General features: G+C 49.4%; 7 protein-coding genes across 7 annotated transcripts; 3 read left to right on the forward strand and 4 right to left on the reverse strand.

The window, feature by feature from the left end:
• Positions 1-1,078: 1,078 nt before the first annotated feature.
• Positions 1,079-1,888, forward strand: GIQ15_03721 (uncharacterized protein; the record flags this gene model as incomplete). The annotated part of the gene is made up of 1 exon (XM_033551138.1): positions 1,079-1,888. The coding sequence occupies one exon, from the start codon at positions 1,079-1,081 to the stop codon at positions 1,886-1,888; it is 810 nt and encodes a 269-aa protein (XP_033408299.1).
• A 593-nt stretch (positions 1,889-2,481) lies between these two features.
• On the reverse strand, positions 2,482-3,895 carry GIQ15_03722 (uncharacterized protein; the record flags this gene model as incomplete). The annotated part of the gene is made up of 3 exons (XM_033551139.1): positions 2,482-3,444; positions 3,494-3,635; positions 3,696-3,895. The coding sequence occupies 3 exons, from the start codon at positions 3,893-3,895 to the stop codon at positions 2,482-2,484; spliced, it is 1,305 nt and encodes a 434-aa protein (XP_033408300.1).
• Positions 3,896-4,941: 1,046 nt separating this feature from the next.
• Positions 4,942-5,499, reverse strand: GIQ15_03723 (uncharacterized protein; the record flags this gene model as incomplete). The annotated part of the gene is made up of 1 exon (XM_033551140.1): positions 4,942-5,499. One exon carries the CDS (start codon positions 5,497-5,499, stop codon positions 4,942-4,944), a length of 558 nt encoding a protein of 185 aa, XP_033408301.1.
• A 391-nt stretch (positions 5,500-5,890) lies between these two features.
• Positions 5,891-7,590, reverse strand: GIQ15_03724 (CwfJ domain-containing protein; the record flags this gene model as incomplete). Its single annotated transcript, XM_033551141.1, has 2 exons — positions 5,891-7,520; positions 7,577-7,590. 2 exons carry the CDS (start codon positions 7,588-7,590, stop codon positions 5,891-5,893), a joined length of 1,644 nt encoding a protein of 547 aa, XP_033408302.1.
• A 257-nt stretch (positions 7,591-7,847) lies between these two features.
• On the forward strand, positions 7,848-15,796 carry GIQ15_03725 (U3 snoRNP protein Utp20; the record flags this gene model as incomplete). Its single annotated transcript, XM_033551142.1, has 2 exons — positions 7,848-9,202; positions 9,259-15,796. The coding sequence occupies 2 exons, from the start codon at positions 7,848-7,850 to the stop codon at positions 15,794-15,796; spliced, it is 7,893 nt and encodes a 2,630-aa protein (XP_033408303.1).
• Positions 15,797-16,169: 373 nt separating this feature from the next.
• Positions 16,170-16,811, reverse strand: GIQ15_03726 (DNL zinc finger domain-containing protein; the record flags this gene model as incomplete). The annotated part of the gene is made up of 1 exon (XM_033551143.1): positions 16,170-16,811. One exon carries the CDS (start codon positions 16,809-16,811, stop codon positions 16,170-16,172), a length of 642 nt encoding a protein of 213 aa, XP_033408304.1.
• A 707-nt stretch (positions 16,812-17,518) lies between these two features.
• GIQ15_03727 (Cullin-3) lies at positions 17,519-20,082 on the forward strand (the record flags this gene model as incomplete). Its single annotated transcript, XM_033551144.1, has 3 exons — positions 17,519-17,905; positions 17,974-19,847; positions 19,908-20,082. The coding sequence occupies 3 exons, from the start codon at positions 17,519-17,521 to the stop codon at positions 20,080-20,082; spliced, it is 2,436 nt and encodes an 811-aa protein (XP_033408305.1).
• Positions 20,083-20,454: the final 372 nt, after the last annotated feature.

Genomic DNA, 20,454 nt, shown 5'->3' on the forward strand with positions numbered 1-20,454 from the left:
GTCCGTAGCAGTATACACATGTAACATCCATGTACCATCCATGTCGTGGCGCATGGAATAGAGTATATAGACGAGAGTCCGGTCCATCAAGCGGAAAAAACTCCTCCCGCTAGCGCATGCGTAAGTGAAAGTGAAAACTCGAAGCCGTCGACGACGAAACCTCCGGCCTCTAGATATCGATATCGCTCGATATCGTCGCTCGTCGGTCGTCGCTCGTTCTTCGTTCTTCTCTCGCTTCTCTCGCTGTCCTGGTCTTTCGGTCGTGGTCGTCCGGACTCGACTGTGCGACTTGACTTATCGCTATCCAGCCTCGCCAGGATAAGACCCTCCTTCATCTCTTCGACTCTACATCTCCTCGCTTCTACTTCGTTTCTCCTCTCTTCATCTATATTCGACTTCTCTTTGCTTCGACTTCTTCTACTCGTCTGCTGCTGATTCCTGCTCGACGTTCACTCTGGTGATAGCTCATGCGCCGGTCCTGTCGTCCTATACTGCGGCTCAACGCCAATCGCTCAGATAAGAGACTCGCTACATAAGAACACTCTCTACGCCCTCGTTCATGATGGATCCCCTCGAGTTTACGCCGTGGCATCAGTTCCAGCCGCGGGGGATAACGGGCGATGTCAAGGACACATTCTCCAGCTGGGACAAGTGCATGGCCAAGGCATACTGCAAGTTCGTATCTCCCTGATATAGAGAATTAGATATATATATATATATATATATATATATAGATAAATTATTTACTAACTCTGTTAGGTGGCCTGCAATCATCGGCATCGCCATCGGCGGCATCATCCTGCTCAGCGTCGTCTGGTGTCTCGTCGGGTGCATCTGCTGCGGCTACACATGCTGCAAGGGATGCTGCTCATGCTGCTGTCCCTCGTCCTCTCACAAGAGCGGTCCATCTTACGGCGGCGGTGGACGGTCGAAGTTCGCTGATGAACCGCCGGCGCACTATCAGTCTCCCAATGCGGGTTACCAACGTCCAGCACCGCCAGTATACCAGCAGCCAGCCACCTATGCGCAGTTCGACAACCTGGGCTCTCGTCCGGAGCCTACGGTGCCAGCCACCAGGATGAACGAGGACACCCTGCCCAACATGCCGACCTGGCAGGATTCTACCACCCGTCGAGTCGAGGATACGTCCCGCCGCGACGACGAGATGGAGATGTCGCATCTTAACCCGGTGACGGGCCATAGTGTCGTCGACGACGGTGCCGGGCGTGGCTCAGGCTATTACCATGTGCCTCCACAGCCTGCCTCTCCTCTCTACCCGAAAACCAACAACAACGGCAGCAACCACAACAGCCACCAGTCAACAGGAATGACGGGATACAGAGGGACGGATCCCTCCATCTCCCCCAACGCCAGCGCAATTGGCATCGCACACTCTCCAGGCTACGGACCAGCCTACGGACAAGGCCACGGAAGCACTTATATGGATCCCCAGACTACCGGCCAGATCTATCCATCAAGGTATCAGACGCAGTCCCCGTCCACCATCGGCGGTCCAGGCGGTGACGTATACGGCTACGCAAACACAAGGAGCTTCACCCGCTCCCCGGCCCAGCGGACACGAGCCACTCCCTCGCCGGGACCCCAGATATCGCCTGTCCATGCATACAGCCCCGACCACAGCGGTCTGCCATATCCGACCAGACCATATTCCCCGGCCCAGTCGCCGCAACAGCACCCCCAACAACCACAGAGGTCGTATACCGCTTACTCCCCGTCGACAGCCACACCGCCACCGCCTTGGTCGGCGACTGACCAGACACAGGGCGAGGAGCAGGGGCAGGGGCAGGTGCAGGGGCAGGGTCCGCGTGCCCCCAGCCTGCTGATGGCCGGCAGACGACCCGTGGAAAATTCGTGGAGGGATGTATAGTTTCGTCGTTTCGAGTCTTTTAACGCTTACATTATGGTTATGGCATGGTACGGCATGCATGGCTACGGCCGGTATTCGATGTATGAATGTTTTTGGATCGGAACTGGATTTGGGTGTATATCTTCTGCCTTTTGTCTTCATCGACATGCTATCATGCTGTCTTTCTTGGTATCTTCTTCTCTTCTTTCACCTTTCTTCTCTTCTTTCACCTTTTCTTCTCTTCATCTTTTCTCTTCTTCATCTTTTCTCTTCTTCTCTTCTTCTCATCTACTTCATGTCATCCGGAGGGACGGACGACTAATGACTTGAACTGGCGCATTGGAGGCTGGCGGGCGGGTTGGATGCCTTAGTCTATATGTGATATTGATGATAATCTAATATGGCTCTATTCTCTTTCACCCAGGTATTATAATGCACCCTCACCTGGAACTGACGCACACCACAACCAAGCAGTCTATAAACAATTTTCTCCTATATGCTCCATGCCATGCACCTGCGATGAAAGAACATATTTACCCTATAAAACCGGACATGCCCAAAAAGAACTTGACTCGAGCAATAAGTCTCCAGCAAACGCCTAACTAATAACAAACTCAAGCAATCAGTTTCCAGCCCGAATGCTTTACCCTGGCAAAGACAATCATCCCGCCGCCCACGACGATAAGGGCGGCACTAAAGACGATTGCCTCAGTGTACCGGCCTCCGCACCTCGTCACGATGGCGCCCATCATCGGCGAGCTTGTGAGACAGAAAAACCCCAGTACGCCCATTGTCATACCCAGATATGTTCCGATCTGGTTTGCCTTGGGAGCGGTAACGGCCACGGCTGCGGGGAAGAGACCGATGATGGCTCCTGATGAAAACCCAAACAACACGGCAAACACGATGATGCCTCCAAGAGTGGTGGCAGCAAGCCAGCAGAACATGAGAATGGCAGAGACCAGGATTGCAGCCAGCAGGGTATTGAACCTGCCGCATATCGTGGTCAGCCGTCCACAGACGATGCGCCCCACGAATGAGCCGGTGTTGTATATCGGAAGGATATAAAACGCCCAATCAACACTGACACCCGCTCGTATAGCAAAGGACGGTAGGAAAAAGAAGGGGGTATATATGCCCCAGAATATCAAACAGTAGCCTATGAGCTGGGATACGTAGACGGGATCCTTGAAGGCAGCAGACAGGAAATGTGGCCCTCTCCGCGGAGCAACACGAGGCGTCAATGTCGCGCAGGCAATGCACAGGAAGAAAAGGAATATAACTCCTACACCCCGCACAGCCCAGCCAAAGCCAATACGGGAATGCTCTAGCATCCGGAGCAGGGCAATGGGGAAGACAACGCCGCCCAACGGGGATCCGGCAGAGGCTATGGCGATGGCCAGGTCACGGCGGCGGTGAAAGTAGTGGCCCATGATGGAAATTGATGGAGTGTAGAGCATGCCAACGCTGAAACCGCCCAGTACGCCCTGGGTGAGAATGAATTGGTAGTACTCGCGACAGATGGAGGTGAGCATCACTGACAGCAGTGCCAGAAGGGAGAACGGGACCAGAATCGGCTATACAAATCTTTAGTCTGCCATATCGAATTGAGAGGAGCATACTGACTTTGAGGCCATATCTATCCACCAATGGCCCTGATATAAGGCCGGTGGTGCAGATGAAGAAGGCCTGCAGCCCGCCTATCCATGCAATCTGAGAATGGGTGTTTTCCTTGAGCAGATGCGTATAGTAGTATGCCTGAAAGACGCTATACACTGTCAGCGTCATGCTAAATCCAATATAACTATTTCAGAAATGATAGACGAACCCGAATGTGCTGATCCAGCCAAATGTGCAGGCCATGGCACAGAATGCCCCCAGCAGGTTGAGCCATGCCTTGAGCCCGCCCTCGGGATATGTCTCTCTCTCAGCATCTGCTGCATCTCTTGCTGCCAGTTCTGCTGTACTGGGTGAAGGGATCGCAGTCTCGACCTGGACCATCCAGTCCTTGCGTTCCTGGTAGCTCATGTCGGCCGATGTAGGTATGGTATAGAGGGACTCTCACGCATCTCGAGCAATGCATACCGAGTAAACAACCACCAGCAAGACCCGATAACTATATATATATATATATATATATAGAAGAGCGGTTTATAAGCATTAGCGGCCAGCCATGACCCGCTGGCCCGAAACCAACGCTCGACCTGGTTTCTGGTTTGCTGCTTGCAACTTTCGATCTGCCTGCTCCCATAGCCCCTATCCCTGCTCGTCCTGCGTCGAACAAAAGAACATCCTTCCAGCCCTCGCCAGCTTCGCCAGCTTTCTCCAGTCCGCGGGAATGCAGGCCGGCAACGGCAACGGCAAGGCCCTCGGCAGACAAGAGGTATATAAGTATACAACGCAGCACCAGTCAGAGCACAAGGACTGCGCCGTCTGGGGATTCCCTGCATGGGGGATGGCGGAGAGAGAACAATAACGAGCGCTCAATAACGGCTTCTCCTGTGCGATCGACAGCAAGGTCTCCATCCTGCCAGCGTCCATCATTCGGCCGCACCTCGAAGCTCGAGGTTTTTGACGTCTGATGCTCGAACTTTTGCAGCCGGAGACGGTTAGCCGGCCATTCCTTATGCCTTTGGCCGGTCAACTGTTCAACTCGTCTGCCAGAGAAAAGAAATACCGCAGCTGGAACCGGTGAATGCAGCGTTTGGGCCGCCGGGCTCCTCGCTGTCTCGCGGATACGCGAAGAGCGGAAGAATAAGCAATTATGGGCTTGCATCTTGTATGCAGCCTTGGACATGTTATACGTAGGAACACATATATATCTGTTATCGTGCTGCAGACATGCCTCTGCTGGCAACAATGCTATTTGTACAGCCTGGAGACGTATCCTCACCTGCAAGAAAAGAAATATGCTACTGAGGGAAATAGAGGTAAGGGTTAATTTTTGAATCGGAATAATATTAGCGAATGGATGAAACAATGAACAAAGAACGTCTCGAAACTCCTCCACCGGCCTTCTAAACGAAGAGAAAAAGCGTCATAACGAACGGAGAAGCAGGTAATATCAATAGTGTCTACAAGTCAGATTTCTTCTTTCGCTTCAAACTCCCGATCCTCGAGGCTGGCTCACACCCCGGCTCTCCATCGCATTTCCCGATCTTCACTTCTCCGCTGGACTCCGTCACAAGAAGCAAAATTCCAGCACGCAGATCCGGTTCCTCTGGCAGTTTCGGGTGCTCCTTGCGTAGGGCAGCATATTCATTCCGGGCTGATGGATGCATCTGCGAGAGCTTTTCCGCCTTCGCATCCATATCGACAGTACCAGAGACTACCTTGCTGGCAGTAGAAGCAACCAACAGGATTTCACCAGGGTTGTCCTTTTTCTTCTTCTTCTTTGTCGTTGCCTTGATCTTGTCGCTATCTAACCCTTTAGATGGGACTCGCGTGAGGGTCGTCGCGGCGAAAAGGGCGTTGAGGCTGGCTTCTGCGCACCCTAGAGCAGTAGTCTCACAGTCTGCCGATGAGCTGCTGGATGATTTATTAGGCTGCATTCGAACCTTACGTTTTTTAAAGCGAAGAAAACTTTGCCGTTTGCTGGAAGCACGAGAGGAGAAGCTAGGGAAACCGCGCATAGTGTGAGGCATGGCAACAGTGAATATATAACTGATAAAAGGAAGATTCCAGCTTGTCTTTGGCTTAGGACTTGCTTGATAGACGTAAAACGAAGAAAAGTTGTTGGTGAGAGAAAAGTCGAGATATGGAAGCGAGACGGAGAGAGAGATGTACATGACGTCGAAGTTGCCTGTTGCTCCCATGGGCCTGCCTAAGTCAAACCACTACCCAGACTTTTCCATCTTTCTTTCTGGCCAACCGTGGTTATACGTCCCTGTGAATATTCAAATAGCTAGGGACGTCTTTGAAAACATCGCGAATAAGAGGTGATGCTAGAAGTTGGGTGAAGTTGGGTATATTGCATAAGATATTAAAAGGTGTCTTTCTCTGCTTAGTGAACATCTTCTAGATTCAACTATCAGCAAGAGAGAAATCAAACTTCTCAAACGACTTCTTGAAGGCGTCTGCGTCTGCCATCTCTTCCTCCTGCGATTGCGACGCATCTCGCCAGTTCACCCGGTCCTCCAGCTCAAGCAGTTTCGCCATCACCGTCCGGCCGAACTGGACGTCGAATCGGAACCTGTCGTTAAGCGGCAGAACTAACGTCGTCTCCGTACCTGCATCGTTGACGGCCTCCCCATCGGAGGACTGCTTTGGAGCCCAGATCCATACGCGAAAATAGTCGCCGTCCTCCTCGCAGCCTGACTCCCGCTTCTCGACCTTTGGGTACTCTAGATTTTCGGCTTCTACCTTGAACGCAGCCTCAACCAGACCGCGGTGAATGAGGTCCGACTGCACAGGCAGGAATTGCCAGTGAATATGCACGCCGCGACCCCGGCTGACTTCCCATGTGACTGCCCCCAGTCCCCCGCCAGCCTTCTCATGCAGCATCGAGTGAAGGGAGGACCGATACTTATGGGCTTCATTATAGGTAGATAGCCTAGAGTCCGCGTCATCGATCGCCGCAAGGGATGGTGCATGGATCAAGGGGATTATTAGGATATGGCCTGGGAATCCCAGGGTGGAGAACGTATCTGCAGTCGGCAGCGGTCCCTTAGCTGTCGTAAGATAACTATCAGATCCGATCGACGTAATCAGATGAGTAGCGATGTTTGGGTTCGAAAGGCAAAAGAAGCATTCCGATGGGCCAGGCGCAGCCTTCCTTGCACGCTTAGCAGGACGTTGCTGGCCATCGTTTTGAGCAAATCGGCTAAACGAGGATTTCTGACTGGGTAGCCCTCCACGTTTTCCAGTTATCGAGGTAAGAGGTGACAGTGTCGTCCCAGCCGGAACTGTGGTAGGAAGTACGCTCTTTGGATCTAGACTAAATGCATAGAGCCATTTTTGTTTAGATACCGTCGAGAATGGCGCTAGGTTAATGAAGCGGGTGATATGTTTCTCGACAGTGTACTCGTCTGCCGGAACATGGAAGAACGGCTCGCGTTCGTAGAATGTATCCGTGGCGGATGAAAAGTGATAGCGAGGCTTCAGGGCCAAACAGGTATTCGCAACACACTGGCTCCCTGCTACTGTTAGATCGCCAGTTGGGATCTTCGAGCCTTGCTCAATTGATTTTGGCCATTGATAGGTTATTAGGATATCGGCGCTCTCGGCTGAATACAGCGATCTTGCATCCGCCTCTGTATGGTATGGAAGATATTTATCATCCACATCGGCATCCGATGGTGCCGGCCCAGAAATACCACCGAGGGCAGCAATCTTGATCCCCTCAGAGGTAGTGAGCACTCCTCTTCTCCCGAGATAGAAAAGATTCGGGCAGACTTCATCTTCCTTGGAGAGCTTATCAGCTACCACCTTTGGGATGCCATTCTTCCCAGCGGTAAAATAGGTGGGTAGAACCACCGGGATCGTTCCTCGCATTAACGCCTGGAGTTCATCCGCATTACTGCCAGCAGAGTCTGCAGAGTCTGCAAAGAGGTCCCCTGAAATAATTGCAAACGCGAATTGTTGCTTAGTCTGCAATTTTTGGAGCTTCGCAAAGACTTCTCGAAATGACGAGTTTACGCCTCCAACCACGATTCTATGCATACCAGTTAGCAAAATGCAATTGACCTTATACAGTGCAGTTCGTCTTACATTTTAGACGCCATATTTTCGCACGCAGCAGCTCCAATGCCTCGTATCAGGCTTCTCTTGCTGGTTTGATCGAGCTTCAACTTTTGGCCGCCAAAACGTATTTTGCTGAGGTAAGGAGGTTGCTTAGTCATAAGGTAGAGGCATATCACGTGTTGATATCGGAGAAAAGAAAGTCCGTCCAACTTTTTTTCAAAGCTCAAAAGAAATAAAATAATTTATATGAGAAGATAGCTATGAGAAGTGACAGTTGAAGCGACCGCAGCCGGCCACGATGGTTACAGCGTCTTCCAGCCATCGGAGTAAGCCTCCGAGGCTTCTCAAAAGCGGCACAGCGACTAGTAAATCCCACCGATTCGAAGCCTTCTCCCAGCGCGTCGTTAAGCTAAAGATCGACCCGGTCCATCGAGTGCGCCGGACGAGTTTTGGAGAAGATGACGCCGACGAGACTTCGTCCTGCTTCAGGGCCTCCCTGGAGCACTGGATGGAGCTCAACCTATCCGAGAATTTCACAGAGTTCACCCAGCGTGTGAATCGCCTGTGCGAAAACCTTCCACAGATACTATACCACCAGGATGCGATAATGAACCTGTTGATGGAATATATTGAGAAGAAGGACGAATTGAGCATGGAGCCACTCCTCAGTCTGATGGCCCAGTTTGCGCGGGATTTGGGCTCACGATTCGAGAAACACTTTGCGGCTGCTGTTCAATTGGTCGCTGCCGTCGCGGCAACCCACCCAAGCGTCGAAGTTATAGAATGGAGCTTCACCTGTCTTGCCTGGATCTTCAAGTTTCTGTCTCGTCTCCTGGTCCCGGACTTGCGGCCGTTGTTAGCGATCATGACGCAGTATCTCGGAAAGGAACACCAGAAGCACTTTGTGGCACGGTTCGCAGCAGAGTCTGTCTCGTTTCTTATCCGAAAGACAGCTACGGTATACTACAAAGATAAGAAACCTCTGGAGCGTGCAGTCACCTTTCTTTTCGAGGACCTAGCCAAAACAAGCGCCGAAGGCCGCCAGGTTACGTCGTATCAGGAGGGTCTGATGACTGTGTTCGCCGACGCAACGAAAGGCATCAAGGGCGCAGTCCACTCCAATGGCATAGATATATTACGGTGTCTTATGAAGTCCGTTGATGTGAAGGATAAGGATCAGAGCACCTTTTCCGAGTCGGTTCTCAGCGGTGTCCTGATCAATTTAGTTCACTACTGTACTGCTGAAACTTTTCGCCCTGTCCTGGACGCTGTCTGCGATTTTAATAAAAAAATTACGATAAAAGATAAACCTGCGGTTACACGGGTTGGATGCCACGCTTTATTCCTGTGCATTGTCACGAGGAAAGGCTCTCGCGTACAGGACTGGAACCGAGTCCATTCTGTCCTTTTAAGGCTCCTCAACAAGGCTACTGAGAACAACGGCTTCCCTGATGGTTCAGTCGAACAGCTTCTCGGATCAGTGGCTGTCGCAATTCAGTGTTCTCCAATGGATGAGCTACTACCGCACATGCGACAAATCATGGATGCTGTTACCAACCAAAAATTAAATCCGCACTTTATACCATTTTGTGATCTAGTTGCTGGATTAGGGTCAGAGAGGTTTCAGAGCGTTGTCCATCCATATCTTCAAAAGTGAGTTGCCCTTGATTGCTTGCTGTTCTAGACCGGTTACTGATACATGTTTCCAGATTTATACTGGCTTTATGGGAAGAATACGAAGAAGGTCTTTGTGTGCTGCTACCCCGGCTTCAGTCCTCTGGTACTGTTACCTCGAGCTCAACAAGACCGGGATCTTTAAGCTGCCCGAATGCCTGGAAGATGGCTATTTGCGCAAAACTTAACAAACCACATCCCAGCAAGGAGGAGGTTGTGACATTGAACGCGTACTCGAAACTCCCTCACTCCATTAGCTTCTCGAACGAACCTTCCATCATTCCAGACCTTATTCAGAACCTCCACCAGAAAATATCCTCCTCACTAGACTCTGCCTCCTCGGGTGACGACCCCGAAACTATGTTCTCCCTTGGGCAGGGGTTGTTGACATATGTTCGCTTTTCCACCAGCTTAGACCAGCTAGACAAGAAACTCTGGCCTTTACTCTGCTCTAAAGCCAGCCAATATTCCAGGATTCCTGTCTTCCTAGAGGCGATATCGGCATATGCCTCTCTCCTTCCTGGTAGCCCTGAGATTTCCGACGATGACCTCGATCAATTTACAAATGCCCTTCTTACTAACTTGGCTAGCCCATCGCATAAGCTAAGGCAGCTCTCCTTGGAAATCTTCCAGCTGATTTTCAAATGGGGCAAGATAGACGACCCATGTTTATCGCTTGCACTAAGCATTGAAAGCAGCGAGCTGACCCTACAATCTGCGAGAGTAATTTCTATGGACGTGCGGCGCCTTGGGGCTCACTATGCCGAATCGTCTCGTAAAAGATGGCTTGATCGGCTGATCCCAAGCTTCTGTTTCGGTTTGCTGTCAAAGAGGCTTGCGTCTATATGGGATGACGCATGTGAAGCGTTGAAGGTAATTTGCGAAACCGATGTTGGAGAGGGCATTGTTACCGAGATTGCTATGAAGTGGCTGCAAGATGCTCCCTTTCAGAGTACGGCCGAAAAGCCCGCTCACGATACCATCCAAAAATCCTCCTCGACCACCACCGAGTACGAATGTTTCAACGTCAACAACATTCAGGCGGACATATCCAACTCATTCCACACGATTCAGGATGCCGGTTCATCCTTACTGAAAGATTTTGAATACACCCACTCCCCGCTACCTATGTCCGCAAAAAATGCAAGAAGTCAGGCACTCAGGGTTTTGAACGCTGTTCCTAAGATAGCGGAAAAGAGGTCACGTCTAATAGTTCCACTCTTTCTATCATGGGCCTCCCACGATGACTCTGCTTTGCCTATCTCTGGAGATGAAGAATCCTCGTTAGAAGATGATGCTACCTCACACAAACCACGACAAGGCTGGAGTATGCAGGACAAAAAATCGATGCTCACTCTCTTCGGGAAATTTATTAACCCTCGGGTTCTATACCAAGCTGAACAGGCGCACGATGCAATATCCGGGCTTCTTTGTAACGGTGATCTGGAAATACAAAAACTGGCCCTCAACGCTGTGTTTACATGGAAACTACCAGCCCTCCGGCCATATGAGCAAAATCTCCTTAACTTGGTCGACGATTCCCGATTCAAAGACGAGTTAGGAGTTTTCGTACACGTGGGCCAGGACAACAGTGTAATCAAAAATGAACACATAGAAGGATCGTTCCCCTACATTTTAAAACTACTATATGGCAAGATGGTTGCACGGGCCGGTTCTCGAGGATCACTTGGTCGACAGGAGGGACGAAGGAAGGCGATATTGCGAGTCGTTTCTCAGCTTCCAGATGACCAATTTTCTGAGTTCATCCACATCTCCTTTGGGTCTTTGGGCAGTTTTAATTTACTTGACAAAGATGGCGCGATCAATGAAGATGCCGTTAGTCGAGAGTTTATGAGCCTGAGGAGACAGCTTGGTTTGTTGAACATGGTTGAAACCATGTTTTCAATCCTAAAAGGGAAAATGTTGCCGTACGTTAACCGAGCGATGAACGTCGTACTGTATTCTCTCATTCGAGCATACAGGCAAATAACTGAGACCAACGTGATCACATCCGACGATACTGTCCAGCTTACCCTTCTACGCAATATCCGGCAGTTAGGCGTCAAATGTCTTGATTTGATTTTCTATGTCTCTCCTGGGGTGGAGTGGAAACAGTTCATTCCCATTATACTTTCAGAGGTCATCAACCCAAGGCTAGACAATTTCGCCGTGGAGACAGCCCAGGCCGTCTCCGGGCTGCTCCATCTATTCCGAACATGGGCTATTTCTCCAAGGTCGGCAATGTATTTCGAGGATACCAATATTATCCCACGAGTCGTCGACTGTTTAAGCATAGAATCTGCAAAAGACGAAGTAAAAGTCTTTGTATTAGATGAGGTCTTAATATCCTTGGTCAATATTTCCACCGAAAAGAAGATGGACGATGAAGGGGACGTCGATATGTCAGCCCCATCGCCAGGTGTCATACGCAGAAGGATCCTAGGGCCTCATATTGAGTATATATTAGTCCAAATTGAAGACTTCCTTAGAAAGCAGCCATCTCGCCAAATTTTAGGGCCTGCGGTTGAGCTTCTGTCGAGGCTTTCGTCCCTCGTGGAGTCATCTGCAGAATCTTCGAAACTTATTAGCACCACCACGGTCTTACTCCAGCAACCTCCGGATCGAGTACCTCCAAAGACTAAAGGCCGTCTTCTTAAGGTCCTCCAGCATTTCTTACCCCTCTATCAGCGTCAAGATGATCTCGAACTCACACAGCGAATATTTGAGGTCCTTTCATCTCTTTTCGACTACTTCAAGGATGAACCAAACCGTGTCTCCCTATCCATCGTGTTTGACATATTCGTCAAGGATGACCCAGAGCTGGCTGAAGTTGGAAGACTCATTGCTGACCTAAACTCCATATCCACGAAGCGGCTGGACGAAGTTGATTTCGAACGGCGGCTTAAAGCTTTTAGCATCATAAATGAAGAAGAGTATTCCACCTTCACCGTGAAGCAGTGGCGGCCTCTTTTGTTTAACATAGTTTACCACCTGAAAGACGAAGAAGAGCTTGCCATACGATCGAGTGCCTCCCTCAGCATCAAGCGGTTCATCCAAACTACCAAGACACAGTCAGGAACTGAGGCCTCTGGATACGATGAACTGATCGCAAAAGTGCTACTCCCTGCCCTACGCAGTGGTGTCAAGCAAAATGCTGAAACAGTTCGTGCGGAATTTGTCTCTCTCCTCGGCTATTTGATCCAGGAGCACGTTAACCTTCAGGTGGTCAGCGATATGCATGACTTGCTAGCCGGAGGGGATGAAGAAGCATCATTCTTTAATAACATTCTTCACATCCAACAGCATCGACGTCTTCGTGCATTGCGAAGGCTTGCCACTGAAGTTGCAAAAGGCAAGATTCAAGCCACCAACGTCAGCACGATTTTCTTTCCTCTCATTGAGCACTTTGTTTTCCAACAGTCAGAGGACGACAATGCTCATAATTTAACTGCTGGGACAGTTACGACCATCGGCGCCCTCAGTGAGGCCCTAACTTGGAACCAGTTCAAGGCTATATTTCGTCGGTACCAGGGGTATATGAAAAGCAAGCCAGGTTTGGAAAAGAATGTTATCCGACTTCTAAGTCAAATGACGGATGCCCTTTCGCGTGCTGTTACAATAAAGGCCGCACGATCCACAGCTAAGGAGACAGCTGAAGAGACGACCGATGAGACGACTGTGGAAGAACACAAAGCTGTCCAGAGCAATCTGAGCACATACATCCCCGGTGTTACGAAACTAACCACTGAGCTCAAGACAGACTTCATTCCATTCTTGACCGGATTCACGAATAAAAGGAGCGAGTCCGAGGTAACCCTACGTCTTCCCGTAGCAGTTGCCGCCGTCAAATTACTCAAACTGCTGCCTGAAGAAGATATGGCACTACTCCTCCCTCCGCTGCTACTAGATGTGTCAAATATTCTACGCAGTCGTTCACAGGATACTAGAGATGTCGCGAGAAAGACACTTGCCGATATTGCCATTATTCTTGGCCCAACGTACTTTGGATATATCCTTAAGGAATTGAAGGGTGCCTTGAGTAGGGGATACCAGCTTCACGTACTCTCGTTCACCGTTCACTCGATTCTCGTCGCAACCGCCGATGAATTCAACATTGGAGACCTGGATCAAGACCTTGGCAGCCTCGGGGACATCATCATGGATGACATTTTTGGCACGATTGGCCAGCAGAAAGATGCCGAAGAATACGTCAGTAAGATGAAGGAGGTGAAGAGCAGCAAGAGTTACGACTCCGCCGAACTGTTAGCCAAGAATGCTAGCATCCGACATCTCTATAACCTTATTCGTCCAGTGCAGGTTCTCTTACAGGAAAAGCTTACGGCTAGCCTAGTGGGCAAGATAGATGAATTGCTAAGGCGTATCGCGGTAGGATTATTGCGAAATCCCGGCGCAGAAAGCCGTGATTTCTTGATGTTCTGCTACGAAGTCGTGAGAGAATCGTATAAAACCCCCGAGCCGGTTGTATTGGACAAAAACGAATGGAAAACACAAAGTCGCTTTCTCATCCAGGTTGCTTCCATCCGAAAGAAGAGTGGCAGAAGTACCACATCGTACTTGTACAAACTGGCTCGCTTTAGCTTGGACTCTCTTCGCTCAGTGCTCAACAAATATAGCTCCCTATTAACTGCGGACAATGTTGCTGGCTTTGTCCCCATTATTGGCGACGCCATCGTCCAAGGGTATGAAGAAGTTAAACTATCAGCTATCAGGCTCTTATCCACCATTATCAAGCTTCCTCTTCCTGAGCTTGACAAGAACGCCGACGTTTATATCGTCGAATGCATCAAGCTGATGAAAGAATCAGCAAGCTCAAATACTGACGCATCACAGGCGGCCTTGAAGCTCATATCCACCGTGCTCCGCGAACGAAAACGCACTAACATCAAGGATTCCTATCTTGCGTATCTCCTCCAACGTGTATCTGCAGACATCGACGAGCCTGATCGCCAGGGGATTGTGTTCAATTTCATTCGAGCCGTCATGGCACGTAAGTTTATGGTCCCAGAAATTTACGAGGTTGTTGATAAAGTCGCTGCTATGATGGTGACAAACCACACACGAAATGCTCGGGATCTCGCAAGGGGTACATATGTGCATTTCTTGATTGAATACCCTCAAGCCAAGAGCAGATGGACTAAGCAACTAGCCTATCTTGTTAAGAATTTGGATTATGCCCATAGAGAAGGTAGAGAATCAGTGATGGAAGCGATCCATCTACTCTTGTCGAAAACAAACGGAGACTTGGCCCAGGAAATGATTGATAACTTCTTCATTCCGTTGGTAATGGTTATGTCCAACGATGAGGCACCTAGCTGCCGGGAGATGGCAGGTTCGCTTTTAGGCAACATCTTTACCCGCGCTGACGCTGCGCATCTAAAGACCATACTCACGCCACTTGAGTCGTGGCTCGAACAATCCGAGAACCTCGCTCTTACGACTACAGGGCTGCAAGCGATTAGGATATTCTTTGAGTCTGATGCACAAGTTAAGGATCGTTATGTCGGATTCGTTACTGACCTATTGCCGGGTATCATGGAGCTTTCTTTGAGTAATCGAGAAGCCAACGAGTGGGAGGTTCTATATTATTCTCTTCAACTCTTCGTGAGACTATCCAAGTTATTCCCAGGCGCCACGTTAACTCCGTCCTGCACCAGCATTTGGGCAAAGGTCCTCCAAAGTCTATGCTATCCGCAAGCTTGGATACGGTCGTGTGCTGCAAATCTAGTTGGTATCTGGTTAGCTGATGTAGCCAGGACAAATGCGGCTGCAGGGTATGCGTCCATCCCCTTAGTTGGATCGTCAGGCCTATTGCTAGATGACAAGTTGATGCTTCAAATTACCCGCTCAAGCATGTTCTGTCTCAAGACGCCTAACCTATCCGAAGATCTTGCAACACAAACTGTTCGAAACGTGATATTCCTTGGACGCTGCTTCGGCAAGAGTAACCTCGACCTCTTAAAACGGATACCCTCAAAGATGATACCAGATGAAGATGAAAGTGACGAAGAGGACGAGGAAGGCAGTGAATCCAAAACCGCCGGTGAGACGAAGACCGCCGTTCAATATATCTTTGAACAAGGGGCTCGGATCCTCCGAAAAGAAGTCATCACTACGCGAGCAGAATCACTCAATGCCAAGGTAGCCTGCATGAAAATGATTGCCGCGCTGTGCAGCCACCTCGACGTCTCGAAGATAACACCATACTTGCAAACTATTCTCCTGCCCCTTTTGCATTTGACTGACCCATCAATCCCTGCGCCCCGATCATCGGATGAAGTCTTCCAGACGACATACAAGTCATTAGTGACGAGCAGTCAGGAGATACTAGATCTGCTTCAGAAGAAGCTTGGAACCACGGAGTTTGTAGCGCAAATGAGCCAGGCTCGTGACCGGGTGAAGGAGAGAAGAGAAGGGCGAAGGGTCAAAAGAAGGATCGAGGCGGTCACAGCCCCTGAAAGGTTTGGCCGTGATAAGAAGCGCAAACATGACCGCAAGAGGGTGAAGAGAAAAGAGAGAGGCCTGGAAAATAGGGATCGACGACACGAATACTAAGATATCGAAGCTCTTTTGCTTTGCTATTACGGAGTCCGGGGATTTGGTTATAAAAAGCACTGTTGGTTTGGAAAAAAAATATGGCGTTTAGAATGATTTTTTGAATACACCATTAGCATGTCAGTATATGATAGATGGATTGAAACAATTAATTGTACATTGTATATAATACATGAAAAAAAGGAGATCGTTTTGATAATTGATAACCCGTTCCAAAGCAGGCAATCGAGCGCCACTCTAAATAAACCAAATCCTTCCCCAGGCGCCGTCCGAAGTTGTAATTGCAAACCAGGTAGTCTAAAGGGATAAAAACGCTCCCAACGTAACTTCTAAACGAAAAGTCAAGCGCGCGGAGTACGAGACAAGTCCTGACCTAGGGCTTTCCCTCCTGATTCTCGCCACTCTTCGGCTGAGCCAGCTCAGGCGTGGTAGCAGAGTCCGAATTGGCATCCATCATTCCGCCGTCTTTATCCCACCACTCCATATCTCCCTCCATCGTCCCCTTCGTGATCTTCATGCCGTTCTGAGCCAGCAGTTCCTCCAGCGTAACAGGCTCATCCATGAAGATCTTCAAATGATCGCTGATGACATGTCGATTGCTGCAGCTCGGACACGTTATGAGGACGGTTCCCTTGTGGTAGCCATGCTTCGAGATGCGATGCGACGACCTATGCGTGCATGGTTTGCAGGTAAAATGGATCTGGTATGCTGGCTCCTGGTCTCGTCGAGCCTGAGCTGCCTGGGCCTCTGTTTCGGATGTTGCAGACCTGTTGTTGTCTGTGAGAGGGTGGGGGTCTCGGAGCGTCGTAGAATAGGCCTTTCTACCTAAATACGATGCGGAGAGGACTCTTGATCGCGGGAGAAGTGTTGATGTTGACGAGCAGAGCCGTGATGGAGTATAGCGAAAGGGAGCAGCTAGAGATGGGTTCGTGAGGGCGTGTTTGGAGAGAGAGGTGTGCTGAAGTCGAGAAGAGGCAGTAAGTGCTCCCCGGAGGAGTTTCTGTCCAACAGCCATGGTGATGTCTTTTATTTATGCCCGTCCAGAGTGTTCTTGATATTGTCTTCGTCTTCTTCATCTATCTTTCAATCTTCAACTTTTACATATCCGGATCATCCTTCTTCCGGGCCGGACTCTTCGGAGTTAAAAAAAGAGTTGCTCCATCCAAAAAAGCCGCAGTTTGAAGCTCCCCGCGACGTCGACAAGATACAAATCTGCATCAGTTGCCGTCGGCTGAGGCTGGTGTGGGAGAGTTATGCTGAGAGGTTCCTTGTCAATGTCTTATTACTCCCCTCAAGGCTCCGTATAATGCATCTTATCCAATCTACGCCATCAGCTCAGCGCCGCGGCTGTGAACTAGCCCACCCCGCACTATAGGTCGATATAGCATTCAATCTTCAGCTCGCCTTGCCATCATTCTCCTTACTGCGGTGATATCGGAGGCTTCTATAGCTCGGTATAGATTTGAATATTCTCCATCTTTGGGAACACCTTGCCTATAGCAGTCTACTACATCATGAAGCCACGGTCCAAGGTCCGGGTCCCAAGACGGGTATGGAACTTCCGGGAGCTTCCCTTTTCACCATCTCCATGGCTCTTTTGCTTCTTTACCGTTCATTTTGCCTTATATGTCTTCGTTATAAGCCTTGAGAGCTTCGGAGGCATCATGGCTCTACCTATCCCGCTTAACTTCTCCAGTCACTAACCCCTTTCTCTACTAGGGAATGACCGGCCGAAACGAAAATGACGACTTCAACTCAATCTGGAACATATTAGCAGCATCAATCCGCGAAATCCATACAAAGAACTCGTCTCTACTCTCATTTGAAGAGCTCTATCGAAGTGCTTACAAGCTGGTTCTGCGCAAACAGGCAATGGACCTGTATGGAAAAGTAGCCGATCTTGAGAAAGACTGGCTATACAACGAAGTTCGCAAACAAGTCGCAAGCTTAATCACTCCGGCTCTACTTACGATCGGTGACTCGGCCGATTCTAATGACCATGCAAATGAAAGAAAGGCGGCTGGCGAACGATTGCTGGCAAAGCTCAAGGAAGTCTGGGAGGACCACCAGCTCTGTATGGGCATGATCACAGACGTCCTTATGTACATGGTGCGTTCATTTTCGACCTTCTATCCAAGTTCCTCTACCCCTGAATACTAAGGCCTCTATGATCATAGGACCGTGTAGTGATACAAGAGCTTCGCCATCAATCAATATACGATACCTCAATGTATTTCTTCCGCGATTGTGTCCTGAGATCGGACGTCGGCGGGGACGAGGCCACTACTATTTCTTCCGTATTCGAAAACACAATTCTTTTCATGATCCGCCTTGAACGTGAGGGAGTAATCATCGACCGTGCGCTGATTCGACACTGCGTATATATGCTCGAGGGATTATACGAAGACGGAACCGATGATGCAGCTGGGAAGCTCTACCATACCACCTTTGAGCCTGCGTTCCTCGAGGCAAGCCGCAGGTACTATACCGCGGAGGGCCAACGGCTCCTAACAACCACCGACGCAGCCACATTCTGTAAGCGCGTTACGGATAGAATCAGAGCGGAACAGTCCTGGTGTCAGCAAACCTTATCTCCTGTAACTGAGGCTAAAATCATGGCCGTCATCGATGATTGCCTTATCAAGGATTACATCGGTGAAGTCATCCGCATGGACGACAGTGGCGTGAAGTACATGACCCAAAACGATCGGCTTGACGATCTACGCAACGTCTACCTTCTCAATGCTCGCATTGATGCAAAAAAGGCAGCATTGACTAACGTTGTGCAGAAAACGGTTGTCGAGTATGGGACCGCCATCAATACTGCAGCCAAGGAGTTCTCACAGAATCCACAGGCGTCTATAACGCCGGAAGCAGGCAAAAAACCTGCTGCATCTGAAGATAAGCAACCGACTATGAACTTGCAAACTGCCGCTGCGATAAAGTGGGTGGACGATGTCCTCCAGCTAAAGAAGAAATTTGATAGAATCTGGGAAGAAGCCTTCGTGAAAGATCAGACTATGCAGACCTCCCTCACCACTAGCTTCTCGGAATTTATTAATATAAACCCTCGCAGCACCGAGTATCTTTCCCTGTTCTTTGACGAAAACCTAAGAAAGGGTATCAAAGGCAAAACTGAAGAGGAGGTTGACACTCTTATTGACAATGGGATTACCTTACTACGATACATTCGAGACAAGGATCTCTTTGAAACTTATTATAAGAAACATCTCTCTCGCCGCCTGCTCATGAAGCGGTCAGTGAGCATGGATGCCGAACGGCAGATGATTGCAAAAATGAAGATGGAAGTCGGAAATACATTCACACAGAGACTGGAATCCATGTTTAAAGACATGGCTGTTTCCAGTGACCTCACATCTAGCTATCGGGACTACATAGCCCAGCATGGTGATCCGGATCCTAAACGAGCTGAATTGGAAATGAGCGTCCTCACAAGTACCATGTGGCCAATGGAAATAATGAGCAGCTACAACAAGGATGGCCATGTTCAGCCTCCGTGTGTTTACCCTAAAAACATTGAATCGCTCAAGCAGAGCTTTGAGCGATTCTACCTCGACAAACATAGCGGGAGGAAGTTATCGTGGCTGTCAGGTATGGGCACAGCTGATATCCGAGCTACCTTTACCCGACCTAACGGCAAGGTTGAACGACATGACCTAAATGTCTCAACCTATGCGATGGTCATCCTACTGCTTTTCAACGACCTGCCTACGGGTGAATCTCTCACCTTTGAAGAAATTCAAGAGCAAACCAAGATTCCCGCCAACGACCTGATCAGGAATCTCCAATCGCTCGCTGTTGCACCGAAGACCCGTGTATTGCGAAAGGAACCTATGAGCAAAGGCGTGCTACCTACGGACAAATTCTCCTTCAACGAACAGTTTACCAGCAAATTCACGAGACTCAAGATTGGTGTCGTCAGCTCTGGAGGTAACAAGGTAGAGAACAAAGACGAACGCACGGAGACGGAGAAAAAGACTAGTGAAGAGCGAGGAGGAACCATCGAGGCTGCAATCGTTCGAATCATGAAGTAAGTAACTCTGTCCCATCCTTAATGAGTGAGAGAGTCCATCCAACTAACACTCCACAGACAACGAAAACAACTAGCGCACTCGCAGCTAATCACCGAAGTGATCTCCCAGCTTGCCTCTCGCTTCATGCCGGATGTGAACATGGTCAAGAAACGGATCGAGAGTCTGATAGATCGCGAGTATTTGGAGCGTATCACCGATTCTGATCCGCCTGCCTATTCATACGTTGCTTAGAGAGAGAAAAGGCGCGGCTCTTCCTTTAGCTCCCTAAAAATAATGCACGATAATACGATGACACGCCGGGGGTTACCGGGAGTTATTCAGGGTTTGCTTTCAACACTTTTGACTTCAGCGTCATATACATCACTAGATAATGGGAGGCTTGGGAGGCTTGCTTTGGTGTTTTCAAGGATCAATAATGGCTCGAGGATACGGGATCGGTTAGATGTGATATTCTTCTCGCAGATACCATACTTCTCTCAATAGATGTTTCCCCAATTACTCAATGCCTTTGTATATGCTTTATATTGATTTTCAATCTAAGAATTGACAATATCCAATAAGACACCTAGTCATAAATTGAGCACTTCTAAATAGAACCATGCC

The sequence above is a fragment of the Arthroderma uncinatum genome, assembly GCF_011692745.1.
Source record: "Arthroderma uncinatum strain CBS 119779 chromosome Unknown scaffold2, whole genome shotgun sequence".
Classification (NCBI taxonomy): Eukaryota; Fungi; Ascomycota; class Eurotiomycetes; order Onygenales; family Arthrodermataceae; genus Arthroderma; species Arthroderma uncinatum.